At 43.4% G+C, this 15970-nt stretch overlaps 1 protein-coding gene across 1 annotated transcript in view; it reads left to right on the top strand.

Annotated features, from left to right (window-relative positions):
- Nucleotides 1–15970, top strand: part of lama5 (laminin, alpha 5) — a 223022-nt gene that overhangs the window by 75075 nt on the left and 131977 nt on the right. The window contains exons 20-24 of the mRNA XM_089015936.1: nucleotides 685–790; nucleotides 2679–2778; nucleotides 3545–3701; nucleotides 9303–9441; nucleotides 11662–11804. Of these exons, the coding sequence (XP_088872062.1) occupies nucleotides 685–790; nucleotides 2679–2778; nucleotides 3545–3701; nucleotides 9303–9441; nucleotides 11662–11804 (645 nt within the window). The remainder of the gene's footprint in view (nucleotides 1–684; nucleotides 791–2678; nucleotides 2779–3544; nucleotides 3702–9302; nucleotides 9442–11661; nucleotides 11805–15970) is intronic.

The following is a 15970-nucleotide window of genomic DNA, read 5'->3' as shown; positions in this document are numbered from 1 at the left end:
AATAGATGAGTCCCACAACTAGCTAGCTCCAATCCAATCAAAACATACTCTCTCAATCAAGAAAGTCAGTCTTGCCTGGGAAAAAAAAGTTTCCCATCATACTACATTTAATTTCTAAGCGCCTTTCAAAACTGTCAAGGACACATCACAGTATATTTTTTCTACGGGTGAGCAGCGGCAGCCACATGCGCCAGCGTTCACTCAACCTGGAAGTAACATAAAGTAAATAAAAAAAACAGACACAAAAACAAATAATATGACAACACAAAGACACAGAGAGTCATTCATTCTTCAGCACTTGCTGTGCCCTCTTTGTGACATGAAGCAGTTCTAGATGAAAGAGGAGAGGATCAAATCGTCCTTTTCAGCAGTGGATCAGGGATGTCATGGTGGAATTTTATTATTATGATTATTATTATTGTCTATTTGCTATCTAGCTAGCTATCTATTAGCTATCTGGGTGGCTATCTAGCTAGCTATCTGTTGGCTATCGATTGGGGAGCTAACTAGCTTTCTATCTATTTGACTTACTTCCGGGTTGAGTGAACTTATCCTGTCACTGTGAAGTGACCTTGAGATTTTTAAAAGGTGCTTAGAAATCAAATGTATGATTATTATTATTATTTGTGTGCAACCTTTGACGTGAATTTCTTGATCTGAATTTTCAACTTGTAAAACCCGCAGGACAGCGGTCAGTGTCACTGCAAAGCGAACATCTGCGGTAGCACCTGCTCCACATGCAAAGATGGCTTCTACAACCTACAGGAGCACAACTACTTTGGCTGCCAAGGTGAGTTGTTTCTCATCCAGGCATCAAACGTCTTCAACTTCAATAAAAAGAACTCAGACCTGATCCTGTTTGGTCCCAGTGGCCCATGTCCATCTCATCCTGTAGACCTGGGCCCTTTGGCTCCTTATAATAATCTTAATAATAATACATTTTATAAGCACCTTTCAAAACTCTCAAGGTCACTTTACAGTCTCAGGATAAAGTTTTCTGTGGGTGAGCAGTGTTAGCCACATGCACCAGTGTTCACTCAACCCGGAAGTAACTCAAATAGATAGAAAGCTAGCTAGCTAATAGATAGTGAATAACAATAACAGCAACAACAATTATAATAATAACAATAATACATTTCATGTCCAAGCGCCTTTCAAAACTCTCAAGCTCACTTTACAGTCACAGGATAAAAAATTTCTGTGGGTGAGCAGCGTTAGCCACATGCGCCAGCGTTCAGTCAACCCGGAAGTAACTGAAATAGATAGAAAGCTACCTAGCTAGCTATACATAGCTAATACAGTCGATTGCTAACTAGAGAGCCAGCTAGCTAGATAGATAGCAAATAGATAGATAGCTAGATACCCAGGTAGCTAGCTAGGTAGCCAGCTAGTTAATTCATTAATATTAATCCGGCATTGTTAGCGTTTTTTTATCATTTCAAATCATGTCCGGTGTATGAAAACTGTTCGGTTTAAATTCTTGTTCGTCTTTCCTGGTTCGGTATTGTCAGAAGTTCACTTGATAAAAATATCAGCAACGACGATAGATGGTGAACAAAAAACTACTTTATTCTAATGAGACAGAAAAAGCACTTCTCGTCTCGGTGGGACGAAGACATGAGCACACGGACAAAGATAGAACAAAGAGAACGAGCTCCCGCTCTGACAAGTTTTTAAACATACACAGTGGCGATCTGTTGTCCAATCAGTTGTGGACAAATCGATCTTTCCCGTCCAATCGGTTACGAACAACTCAGTGTTGGGAGGGTCTTAGATTGTCGTTGGAGCTGTTGCTTCTTTGCAACGACTATTGAACTAATAAGACTGATAATTTTATTTAACTAAATTAGGCTGAGATTAAACGTGCACTAATCATAATGTATACTAAGCTAAACATGAAATAACATGTGTTTACTAATCTAAACATGAAATAACGTAATATGTTTACTAATGTGCATAAACACTCTATCAAAAACTTTTATACGGGAATTGTCATCATTTATACGAGCATCTATTAGCCAAGGTTTTCAGGTATGATATATATCTCACTCAAGTCAATAGTGTGAAACTTGGGTCTTAAACTGGACAATGATTTTGAATTTGATCCGCAAATATTATTTTAAATACGGGTAACATCTGAGTCACGACCGGCGCGAATTACCGCCACCCGTACTTACGACCACCAGACCTCCCCTTTTTTTTTTTTTTTTTATTCTACGCCAAGCACCGCAACGCGCAAGCAGCCGGCAACGCGTACTACAATATTGGCCAGCCAGCATGCCACACACTCGCATAGCAATCTACTGCGTGACGACACTCAGTACAGTAGTTATACAGTACACATACTGTCTCCACAACATCTCCTGTAGTACTTTGTATACTATCCTATCGTGTAAATGTTACATCGGCCATTTTGAATGGATTTCAACTAACGACCATTTGACTTATGACAATTTGACTTACGACCGTTTGACTTACGACCGTTTTGTCGGAACAGAACCCGGTCATAACTCGGATGTTACCTGTACTATTTTTGGGGCAGACGCAAATGTACAGCACCGAAGTACAAGGAAGTGTGAAAAATGTCTGCACTCAAGTCTCAATGTCTATAATTTGAAGTCAGGTCAGATAAGCAAGCCTTTGAACTTTCCATAACGGCTACCGTGTTGTGCATGCAGGGTGTCGGTGTGACATCGGTGGCTCAGAAGGTCAATCCTGCGACGAACAAGACGGCCACTGTCACTGTCGACCCAATGTACGCGGACCCAAGTGCAACTTGTGAGTCGAAAGAACACCACACCTTCTCAAATCGTAGAGCAGTTCGCATTTTCCCCGCTCGGCTGAATTCAATTCCAATTAATAATAATAATCCATTTGATTTCTAAGTGCCTTTCAAAACTCTCAAGGTACTTTACAGTCGCAGGCTAAGTTTTCTGTGGGTGAGCAGCGCAGACACACGCACCAGCGTTCACTCAACCCGGAATAACTCAAATAACCAGCTAGCTAATAACCATATAGCTAATAGCTAGTCAGCTAGATAGCTATCCAGTGAGCTAGACAGCTAATAGCTAGCTAGCTATCCAGACAGACAGACAACAGATAGCTAATAGATAATAAATAGCAAATAGATAGCTAATAGATAATAAATAGCAAATAGATAGTTAGCTAATAATACTACTACTAATAATAATATATTTCCTTTCTAACCACCTTTCAAAACTCTCAAGGTCACTTTACAGTCACAGGATACGTTTTTTTCCTGTGGGTGAGCAGCGGTAGCCACACGCGCCAGCGTTCACTCAACCCAGAAGTAACTCAGATAGATATCAAGCTAGCTAGCAAATTGATAGCTAATACCTAGCAAATACAAACATAACTAATAGATAACTAATAGCTATATATATATATATATATATATATATATATATATAGCTAGCTATATAGCTAATAAATACAGTAGCTAGCTAGATAGCCAGCTAGCAAGCATAGAAAAAAAACGATACAATAATAAATAACATACAATTGTCATGTGACCTTTGTGCAGAGCTGCTGTCAATCATTATTTTCCGGACCTTCATCACCTCAAGTTTGAGGTGGAAGAGGGCACCATGTTGGATGGCCGGCCGGTCCGCTTCGGCTACGACCCCGTGGAATTCCCCGGCTTCAGCTGGAGGGGTTATGCTCAAATGTCCCCCATACAGGTCAGGACTGTCAAGATATCTTCTAAAAACTGAAAGTGTTTGAGGTGAAACAGCAAAACCCTTCATTAAATTGCCATGGTGGTGTGAGGTTTCATTCGGATCGTGCTTACAACACACTTCTGAGACTGTTACCACATCGGCTTCTGAGACTGTTACCACATCGGCTCAGTTATGCTGATGACGTGATACCAGAGCAAATGGGGCAATCAGGCCAGTCGTGAAGCTGATCATAAGTCAGGACAATTGGATTGGCCTTTATTAGTCTCGCAGTGGAGAAATTTACATTTCACAGCAGCAAAGTTATGAAAGAAATGAAAGTAGAAAAGCAAAACACAGGAGCTGCTCGAAAGGCAGCCACTCTCGTGGCGCCGTCTTGAAGTCAAAAGAACAAAAAAAAAACTAAATAACAAATAACATGACAACACAAAGACACAGAGAGACATTCATTCTTAAGCACTTTCTGTACCCGCTTTGTTACATAAAGCAGTTCCAGATGAAAGAGGAGAGGATCAAAGCGTCTCTTCACCAGTGGATCAGGGACATCATGGTGGAATGTGCACGTCGACTACAAGCTAAATGTTGAAAGCAAACACGCAGCTGTAGCATCCATTGACGAAAAGAGATTGTCTCACATCTCCTGTCCCACATAAATCAGCTTCAATTCCATCCCGCGACAATTCCACATACGCATTGGCGCTCTGCGCTGATGCTCCTTCCTTCTTATCGCGGGCTCCTCAAGCCATGTATCCATCCAGCCGCAGACTGTCCAACAGCACCGACCTTCCGCTGAACAAAGCGGGGCTGTGAAGATGCTGCCCATTACAGGCGCAAAAAAGCACAATGGCCCCTTTGGTGTCCAGCGATGGCAGTCGAATGGCACCGACATTCCTCCCATTCAAAAACAGTACTGGCATATTCATGCTGTCAAAAAGGCGCAGCCGCTCAGCACAGTCTCCTCCTTGATGAATGTCGTGGACAAAAATGCTGAAAAACAATCCGTATCCGTTCCACACGATGCACAACAACACAAAGTGACAAAAGAAAACACAAAAACAAGACAAAAACAACAAAAAGAGCAAGGCTCATCAGAGCACTTGCTGACGCCTCCCTACTCGGGCGCCATCTTGGACTCCTAACCCAATACAGAATACAATACAGAAGTAATCAGTGTAGCTTTGGGAATAGTCCTCTGCTCCCCCAACCTTAGAGCAGGGACCTTTCTTAGCAGAGATCTGAACTAAAATGGAACATTTCCCAGTTGGAATCAATGTCATGGACTTCCCTTAAAGGACAACCGACGTCACTTTTTTGTTATTTAACTGACACCAGAAAAACGTTTTATAACATCTAAAATACCCAAAACATGCAGTATGATATTTTTAGTCTAATGCAAAACACAAATAAAAATGACTTAAAGTGTCCAAAATCTGCAAAAAATTGAGCTGCGAATTGGGCATTTTCAGAAAGTCCCGCCCCCCTTTCGTGACGTCACGCAAGACGTCTTGCATTGCTTGTGAATCAAAACAATGGCTTCAGATTCTGAGAATATGCTTTCTTGTTACACATCCAGTTATGAATATGATTCAAATAGTCCTGATGAGCAAAGCATACATGTTTGCAATCGATTAAAGAATTTATTTGGGCCATTTGAGGCAAACGGGCGGGGGGGGGGATGTCTCACAAGACAAGAAGAGGCAGAAAAATGGCGACCAGCTCCGGTGAGGAATGAATCAGCTCGTTTCCACAGGCTGATACATTCTTTCCATGGAGTTTGCCTCCCTCTGCTGGCGGATTTTGGGTGTAAGACATGGCTTTAAAAAAACAGTACAGCAAAATACATTGACGTGATGGAAAGACGCTACAATGCGTCTTTTTTACGGTGAGGAGGCGGTCCTTTTCTGACGTCACGTACGGACTCGTCACCAACTCAAAAACAAGACTTCCTGAATGTTCAGCGCAAGTCTTAAAACGTAAAATATAGCTATATGGGGTGGAATCTTATTAAAATACGCCCAGTAGAAGTCATTTGAAGCCATTTTACAAATTATGGACACAACTTGTCCGAAGACGTCAGTTGTCCTTTAAGGCCCAGAAACAAATGCAAGGATGGCGCAGGAACATCTCTGAAAGAGTGCAGGAACATTTCTGAATAACATGGCTCCTTCTCATTCACAGGGAATGGATCTGGCATCCATTTTGTCCCGCAAGCTTTGCAATTTCATCCATACGTCTGTGTAGGCTCGCACTTGGACAGAAGTGGTCCATCCAGGAAAAGGTTTTGTCAGAGATGTTCGGTTGGACACTGTGAACAAAGGCTGGAAGACAGAAATATTGTCTTTTACGGCCGACAAGGGACACACGTAGCCATTCATGACAGACACCGAACCTCTACAGCCCGATGCCAAGCTATTTATTGAGACTATATGCAAATTGAAGTGAACCATTAGTCAAACATAGTCTCCTTGATTTGAATACCCCGCCTCTGGACGTCCCAAGCACCAACTTCCATAAACCAACAGAACATAGATATTTTAATGGGTTGCCTTTCTATGAACTGAGAGATTTGTAACTTGGCTAATAATCTCTTCCTGTGAAGGCGTTTTACCAAGTCCTAAATTATGTCCTGTGGAGGAATTTTACCAAGTCCTAAATTATGTCCTGTGAAGGAGTTTGACCAAGTCCTAAATTATGTCCTGTGAAGGAGTTTGACCAAGTCCCAAATTATGTCCTGCGAAGGACCTTTACCAAGTCCTACATTATGTCCTGTGAAGGAGTTTTAACAAGTCCCACATTATGTCCTGTGAAGGAGTTTGACCAAGTCCTAAATTATGTCCTGTGAAGGAGTTTGACCAAGTCCTTAATTATGTCCTGAGAAGGAGTTTGACCAAGTCCTTAATTATGTCCTGTGAAGGAGTTTTACCAAATCCTAAATTATCCTGTGAAGGAGTTTGACCAAGTCCTTAATTATGTCCTGTGAAGGAGTTTTACCAAATCCTAAATTGTCCTGTGAATGAGTTTGACCAAGTCCCAAATTATGTCCTGTGAAGGAGTAACAAGTACTAAATTAGTCCAAGGCCAGATCTCCTACATGAAGATGACAGTTTAGGCTTTTTCTGCTCACCTCAGATTGACCCCAGATTTTCGCTGTGCTTCCATTGTGGGCTTTGTGTTCGGCGGCTAACTAACTTTGAAACTTTTCAAGGTCAACCGACACCTCCGGATAAGTTGTGTCCATAATTTATAAAATCACTTCAAATTACTTCTACTGAGCGTATTTTACAAATATTCCACCGCATATAGCTATATTTTACGTTTTAAGACTCGCGCTGAATATTGAGGAAGTCGTCACGACGTCACGTCACGGAAGGAACGCCCCTGACCGACAAAGGACACAATGCATTTTGCGGTACTTTGTTTGGTCTCAAGGAAAACACAAATAACGCGTTGGTGAATCGTTGTGTGTTGCACCAACTATTTCATATTCGCTGACACAAATTCCCAGCTGACAAATTGGCCCATTTCCAACGGAGCTTGGGCGCCATCTTCTGCATTTTCTGGGATGCTACACATCAGTCCTGATGCCACAAAATGACCCGGAAGAACTTCTTTAATCAATTGCAAACATTTATGCTTTCCTCTTCAGAACTATTAGAATCATATTCATAACTGGATGAGTAACAAGAAAGCATCTTCTTCGAATCTGAAGCCATTGTTCTGATTCTCGAGCAAGGCAAGGAGTCTTGGCGTGACGTCACGAACTGGCGGGACTTTCTGAAAATTCGCAGCTCAATTTTTTTGCAGTTTTAGCACACTTTAAGTCATTTTTATTGGTGTTTTGCATTTGACTAAAAATATCAGCCTGCGTGTTTTGGGTATTACAGATGGTATAAAACGTTTTTCTGATGTCAGTTACGAAACAAAAAAATGGTGTTGGTTGTCCTTTCAATATGCTAACTTCTGTTCTGTCAATTCTCTATCGGGTTTTTTCAGCCATCATCTGTACTTTTTATGGAGGTAAGTACAGATGACGGCTGAAGAAAGCTTTTCATCCAATTTCATCCAGAGGTGGCCAGGCTTTTAAATCAATAAAAGTAGCAATTAGCACACACATCCAGGACTTGCTGCATGTTCTACAAACTCCTTGACTAAACTCCCCGACTCGTGCCAGAGGGCACTTCCCTCTTATCTGACTCATTCCCTGCATCCCTGAGCAGAACCACGTGTTCTGTGATCCGTCGATGCCAATGAAATGGCACTGTTTGAACAAAGTCAACCTTTTACTCCGGTGTGACAAGACAGAATAAATCCAAATCCCAACAGTTGAATCATACTCGATCGATCAACAATTGCTCACAGAACAACGAGAGGAGAAAGTCCCATCAAAACGTAGCAGCGATTTGACCAAGTTGCGGTTCTTGGAGGAGATTAACTAAAAGTAGCGGCAGCCCGCGATTGCTCTGTAAAGACATTAAAATGTCAAGGCAGTCAGCAGACCAAGGCGAGTCCTTCCGGAACGCCGTGCTCACATGGGTGCTCCCTGAACACTTTGAGCGGAGGAGCCAGCTAGGACTTTATTAAGCGCTGACCCGGTTCGGGGTCCTGCGAATCTAAAATAGGAACGCTTTAGCTCACCAACTTTTCGCCTCACAAACATTAAATTCGCGAGAATGTACTCTTGGCTGACGAACTAGTTTTCGGCGGACGAACCAAACCACACGGAGTGCACGGTGTCTGGCGGACTAGTTTTCATCACCTCCTCTCTTCGAGTGCAGATGTGGTTTGTTATCGAGTGTAGTACTTGTGCTATTATGGGAGCGCAAAAGACCCCACCACAGGCTAATGTTAAGCCAATAAAGACACAAAACATGACGGTCGGCCATAAGAAGGACATCATCGAAAAACACAATTTGTTTAACTTAGCGTCCCAGTACCAGTATGCTAAATCGACCATTGCTACGTGTGGCTCAGGGTGTTTCTGTGTTGTATAAACAACGGTCTCATGCAATATAAGATGTTGAAAAACCTCTGTTGATTTGGATGAACGAAAAGCAGCTAGCAGGGGACAGTGTGAGTGAGGGTATAATCGGCCAGAAAGCATGGCAACGTCACTCGGATATCATCAAGAGGCAACGACATCAACGACCATCACAAAGGTCAATAAAACCACTTGATTATACAGTACAGTTTATTTCTTTCATTACAATCCAATAGCACATTTATAACACATAAAATAAGGTTTATTTTTTTGTAGTTTTAAGACTTTAGTAGAAAATGATGTTTTATCCGGACCTGGGAACAGATTATACTCATTTTAATGGTTTCTTAGGGAAATCAATGTTTGAAAGACGAACTTTTGGCCTTACACACACGTTCTGGGAACCAATTAAGTTGGTAAGCTGAGGTATCACTGTATTTTACTTGCTAACTTTGTTCTGGAGTGAAGAACATGACTGCTAGATAATATTCACTTGGAAGCTGAGAAATGACACCAAGCTGGCCCGGATAACTCGGATGAAAAGTTGTGATGCAGTATGTTTGCAACAAGGTTTGTGTTTGAAAATTCATGACTTGTGTTTTTGTCTTCACTGTCTTGTGGTTCAGTCCAAAGTGCTGGTGCCAGTGTGGGTGAGCTCTCCAGACCTGTACCGCATGGTTCTGCGCTACACCAACTTAGTCGGCGTGGAAGTCCGGGGTCGGCTGTCAGTGCTGGAGGATGATGGGAAAAACTTCTGCGGCAACTGTGAGTGCTGATTCTGGCTGACTTCGCTTTCCTTCTCACCTTCTTCTGTCCACCAGGTCCCTCAGGATCTCTCGGACGAGCCCAGCGGAAGCCGAGCACACTGACGTCTGTCGGTTCTCAGTCATACAGACGTGGTCCATCGAAGAAAAGGTTTCTTCAGCCGTCATCTGGACTTCTTTGAAGGTGTTGGACGTTTGGCTCCTGAGTTCGCTGAAGGAGCTCTTCGGACGAGGAGCCAAACGTCCGACATCTTCTGTAAAGAAGTCCAGATGACTGAAGCTTTTTGTGGATGGACCACTCCTGTACGACTATAATAATAATAATAATAATAATAATAATACATTTAGTTTTTAAGCGCCTTTCAAAACTCTCAAGGTCACTTTCCAGTCACAGGATCATTTTTTCTGCGGGTAAGAAGCGGCAGCCACATGCGCCAGCATTTACTCAACCCGAAAGTAACTCAAATCGATAGAAAGCTAGATAGCTAATAAATAGCCAACTAGACAGTTAGCTAACTAGCTAGATAGCCATATAGCCAATAAATATCCAGCTACATAGCTAGCCAGATAGACAGATAGTAAATAATAATAAAAAAAATAATAATAATCTTCTTTTCCTTTCGGTTTTTCCCTTAAGGGGTCGCCACAGCGAATCAATGTCCTCCATCTATCCCGGTTTTGTGCATCCTCTTCTCTCACACCAGCTACCTTCATGTCCTCTTTGACCACATTCATAAACCTCCGGACTCACCACTGTTTTATACACTTTTCCTTTCATCCTAGCTGAAACGCTTCTATCACACATCACACCTGATATTTTACTCCAGCCGCTCCAGCCTGTCTGGACACGCTTCTTCACCTCTTTTCCAAACTCTCCATTACTCTGGACAGTTGACCCCAAGTACTTAAAATCCTCCACCTTCTTTATCTCTTCTCCCTGTAGCATCACTCTTGCACTTGGATCCCTCTCATACACACACATATTCCGTCTTGCTGCAACTGATCTTCATTCCTCTCCTTTCCAGGGCATATCTCCACATCTCTAGTTTCTCCGCCACCTGTTCCCTGGACTCGCTACAGATCACAATGTCATCTGCAAACATCATGGTCCAAGGAGATTCTTGTCTAATATCATCTGTCAGCCTGTCCATCTCCATAGCAAATAAGAAGATCAGAGCTGACCTCTAGTGGAGTCCCACCTCCACCTTGAATTCCTCAGTCACACCGACAGCACACCTCACAACTTTCTTACAGTCATGATACATGTCTTGCACCGCTCTGACATACTTTTCTGTCACTCCAGACTTCCTCATGCAATGCCACAGCTCTTCTCTGGGCACCCTGTCATACGCTTTCTCCAGATCTACAAAGACAAAATGTAATTAATCTACTTCTTTTCCTTTCGGCTTTTCCCTTCAAGGGGTCGCTACAGCAAATCAGTGGCCTCCATCTTTAGAGGTTTGATCCGCATGTTTGTTTTGGCCAAGCTTTTACGTCGGATGCCCTTCCTGACACAACCCTCTGTATTAATAATAATAATAATAATAATAATAATAATAATAATAATAATATGTTTCATTATTAATAATAATACATAATAATAATTCTACATTTCATTTTAAGCGCCTTTCTAAGCTCTCAAGAACACTAGATAGCCAGCTAGACAGTTAGCTAACTAGCTAGATAGCCATATAGCTAATAAATAGCCAGCTACATAGCTACATGTGCTAATAGATGGCAAATTGATAGCAAAAAGATAGCCAGCTCGGTAGCTAGCTAATAGATAGCAAATAGATAGCCAGCCAGGTAACTAGCTAATAGATAGCAAATAGATAGCCAGCCATGTAGCTAGCTAATAGATAACAAATAGATAAAACTCCAGCCAAGCGGCGTAGTCCCATTGGCCTTTCTTGGTCCCGGAAAGACACCAAAGTCCTTTTCTGGGTCTTGGGTTTGCGTTGGAGGCGCCGCCTGAGCCAAACAAGCCGACTCAGCGTCGTTTTGGTGAAGCCTCCTGGGTTTTTTTGCTTTGAAAATGAGAGAAGGAGTCTGGTTTTGGTGGCTTGGCTTTGCCTCCCCTACACCAGGTGTCTCCCGCAGCTCCTCCTCACCCACATTGTCCTCGACTCACTTGCCAACGTTCTTACCCCAAACATTTTTGTTGTCCTGAAAGAATAACGGTTGCTGAAAGACCATGACCAGGATGATAATGATCTTGCAGGTTCAGAGCAGTCGAAGCAAATTGTCTTTGCTGCTACCACTGGACCAAGTTTCATCAACGTTCCCCAGAATAACTTTGTGGAACCTTTTGTTCTCAACCCCGGAGCTTGGACTGTCCTCATCGAAGCCGGAGGCATTCTGCTGGTGAGATTCCGTTGCCATTTTGCCATCGTGCTATTTGATTGGCTGCCAAATGGACATTTTTGCTCATTGATTCTTGTTCACTTTGGCTTCATATCCTGAGTTTAAATAATAATAATAATTCTACATTTCATTTATAAGCGCCTTTCAAAACTTTCAAGGTCACTTTACAGTCACAGGCAGCCACACGCGCCAGAGTTCACTCAACCCGGAAGTAACTGAAATAGATAGAAAACTATCTAGCTACCTAATAGATACAGTAATAATAATAATAGTAATAATAATAATAATAATAATAATACATTTCATTTATAAGCACCTTTCAAAACTCTCATGCTCACTTTACAGTCACAGGATACAGTCGCTAATGGATAGCTACCTAGCCCGCTAGATAGCGAAATGATAGCTATCTTGATACCTAGCGAGCCAGCTAGACAGATAATAGCGAGTTAATAGATAGCAAATAGATAGTTAGGTATCTAGCTCGCTAATACAGTAATAATAATAATAATAAATATAAACATAAATGGGCGGCCCGGTAGTCGAGTGGTTAGCACACCGGCTTCACAGTGCAGAGGTCGCCGGTTCGCGTCCCGGTCCGGCCTCTCTGTGTGGAGCTTGCATGTTCTCCCCGGACCCGCGTGGGTTTTCTCCGGGTCCTCCGGTTTCCTCCCACACTCCAAAAACATGCATGGCAGGCAGATTGACCACTCCAAATTGTCCCTAGGTGTGAGTGTGAGAGTGACTGTTGTACGTCTTTGTGTGCCCTGCGATTGGCTGGCAACCAATTCAGGGTGTCCCCCGCCTCGTGCCCGTAGACAGCTGAGATAGGCTCCAGCAACCCCCGCGACCCTAATGAGGAATAAGCGGTACGGAAAATGAGATGAGATGAGATAAACATAAATATAATAATAATAATAATAATAGTAATACAAATAATAATAATAATAATAATAATAATAATAATACATTTAATTTCTAAGCGCCTTTCAAAACTCTCAAGGTCACTTTACAGTCACAGGGTAAAGTCTTTCTGTGGGTGAGCAGCGGCAGCCACACGGTACAGCGTTAACTTAACCCGGAAGTAACTCAAATAGATAGAACCAGAATCAGAATCACTTTATTGCCAAGTATGTTGAACACACAAGGAATTTGTTTCCGGTCGAACACGCTGCACTAGGATCATCATCAAAAAATTGCAATGCGGCACTATACAGTTCCATTTGGGCTACTGTTCAAAGAGTTAATGGCTTGAGGGAAGAAGCTGTTTAAATGTCTGCTGGATTTGGTGCGCATGGATCGGTAGCGCCTGCCTGAGGGGAGTAGCTGGAAAAGGTGGTGGGCAGGGTGTGGAGGGTGCAGTAGGATTTTCCGCACCCTAGTTTGGATTCTTGCAGTGTGCAAGTCCTCGAGAGTGGGTAGGGCGGTGCCAATGATTTTTTTCCGGCGTCCTAGCTGTCCATTGAAGTCGAATTTTGTCCATATTTGTGGCAGCCCCGAACCAAACGATGATGGAAGAACACAGGATGGATGCGATGACAGCCGTATAGAAATGTTGCAGCACCTCCTGTGGCAGGCCATGCTTCTTTAGCAGCCTCAGGAAGTACATTCTCTGTTGGGCCTTTTTCAGGATATAGTCGGTGTTGATCTTCCACTTCATGTCCTGGGAGACTGTGATTCCCAGGAACTTGAAGGTCTCAAAGGTTGACACGAGGCAGTTGGATAGTGTGAGGGGGAGCTGTGGTGATGGATGTTTCCTGAAGTCCACGATCATCTCTACTGTCTTGAGCGTGTTCAGCTTCAGCTTGTGACGGCTGCACCAGAGCTCCAGCTGCTCCACTTGTTGTCGGTACGCAGACTCGTCGCCGTCTTTGATGAGACCGATGACTGTGGTGTCGTCTGCGAACTTTATGAATTTGACAGCTGGGTGCGTTGAGGTGCAGTCGTTCGTGTAGAGAGAGAAGAGCAATGGAGAGAGGACGCATCCCTGCGGGGCTCCAGTGCTCGTGGTTCGTGTTGAGGATGATATTTTTCCCAGTCTGACCTGTTGTGTCTGTCCTGTCAGGAAGCTGAGGATCCACTGGCAGATCGTAGGGGACACACCAAGCTGGAGAAGTTTAGGGATGAGGAGTTCTCTGTTTGTCGTCCACAAACAGGATCCTTGCGTAGGTTCCTGTGTTGTCGAGGTGGTCGAGGATGTGGTGCAGTCCGATGCTGACTGCATCCTCCACAGACCTGTTTGCCCGGTAGGCAAACTGAAGAAGATCTAGAGAGGTCCGGTGATGTTCCTTAGGTGGTTCAGCATGAGGCGTTCAAAGGACTTCATGACCACAGACGTCAGAGCAACAGGTCTATAGTCGTTCAATCCCGAGGGTGCTGGTTTATTTGGAACTGGGACTGGGAATAGTAGAGTGCTTGAAGCAGGATGGGACGTCACACTGCTACACGGATCTGTTGAATATTCGTGTGAAGACCGGAGCCAGTTCGTCAGCGCAGACTTTCAGGCAGGAGTGGGAGACTCTGTCAGGTACAGCAGCTTTCTTGATCTTCTGCTGCTTGAAGAGCCGTCTCACGTCCAGTTCGTGGTCTGTAGGGCAGAGGGCGGAGATACGGTAGTTTCAGGTAACGGTGGCCATACGAGGGAAATGGGGGTGTCCTTTTCAAATCGGCAAAATAATGTATTTAGCTCATCAGCCAGACCATTGTTGTACACTGCTTGGGGGGATGGTAAACGATAATTTGTTGTTGCTTTCAGGCCATTCCACACCAATGCAGAGTCGTTAGCGGAGAACTGTTTGTTAAGCCTCTCCGCATAACTTTTCTTTGCGATGCTAATTTCCTTTGTCAGTCTGTTTCGGGCGAGTTTGTAAACTGCTCGATCGCCGCTTCTAAATGCGGACTCTTTATGTTTCCTCAGCTTCCTGAGTTTGGGAGTGTACCATGGCTTGTTGTTGTTGAATTAGCGGAAGGACTTTGTTGGTCCTCACAGAAATGATTGTATGATGTTACAGTGTCTGTGTATTCATCCAATGTGCCCGTTTAAGTTTCAAAGACAGTGCAATCAAAGCATTCTTGTAGAGCTAACTTTGCCTTATCAGTCCATTTCTTAACAGTCTTGACTGCCGGTTTTACACATTTGAGTTTCTGTCTGTATGTGGGAATTAAGTGGATTAAATAGTGGTCAGAAAGACCCAATGCTGCATGCGCCACAGATCGGTATGCCTCTTTGAATGCTGTGTAACAGTAATCTAGAATATTTTCTTCTCTGGTGAAACAGTCAATATGCTGCTTATATCTAGGAAGTTCACGGTTTAGACGCGTTTGATTAAAATAATAATAATAATACATTTAATTTACAAGCGCCTTTCTGAACACTCAAGGACACTTAACAACAAAGACAGCACACAAACAGTAAAATCATGCATAAAACAATAAATGATAAAACAGCATAATAAATTAGACCATGTAAGCAAGTTTAAACAGGTGGGTTTTCAGGTGAGATTTGAAAGTAGGAAGGGAGTCAATGTTGCGGATGTTGGGTGGAAGTGAGTTCCAGAGTTTAGGAGCGGAGCGGCTGAAAGCTCTGCACCCCATCGTTGTGAGACGGGCAGAGGGCGTGTAGAGGTGGAGGGAGGAAGAGGATCTGAGGGCCCGAGAAGGAACGGAGATTTGAATAAGGTCAGACAGATAGGGGGGGGCAAGGTTATGGATGGCTTTAAATGTAAACAGAAGTATCTTGAATTCAATACGGAGTTTAACAGGGAGCCAGTGGAGCTGTTGGAGGACAGGGGTGATGTGGTGAAATGAGGGGGTTTGTGTGATGATCCGGGCTGAGGAATTTTGGACTAGTTGGAGTTTATGGAGACATTTTTGTTTGACCCCGAAAAGAAGTGAATTACAATAATCGATACGGGAGGTGACGAGACTGTGGACGAGGATAGCAGTGGTGTGAGGGGTGAGAGAGGGACGGAGACGATTGATATTGCGGAGGTGAAAATATGCAGACCGGGTTATGTTATTAAATAGATAAAACTCCAGCCAAGCGGCGTAGTCCCATTGGCCTTTCTTGGTCCCGGAAAGACACCAAAGTCCTTTTCTGGGTCTTGGGTTTGCGTTGGAGGCGCCGCCTGAGCCAAACAAGCCGACTCAGCGTCGTTTTGGTGAAGCCT

Source organism: Hippocampus bargibanti, linkage group LG01 (assembly GCF_051943395.1).
Source record: "Hippocampus bargibanti isolate YZ-2025 linkage group LG01, ASM5194339v1, whole genome shotgun sequence".
NCBI lineage: Eukaryota > Metazoa > Chordata > Actinopteri > Syngnathiformes > Syngnathidae > Hippocampus > Hippocampus bargibanti.
This window is presented reverse-complemented; position numbering and strand designations above follow the sequence as displayed.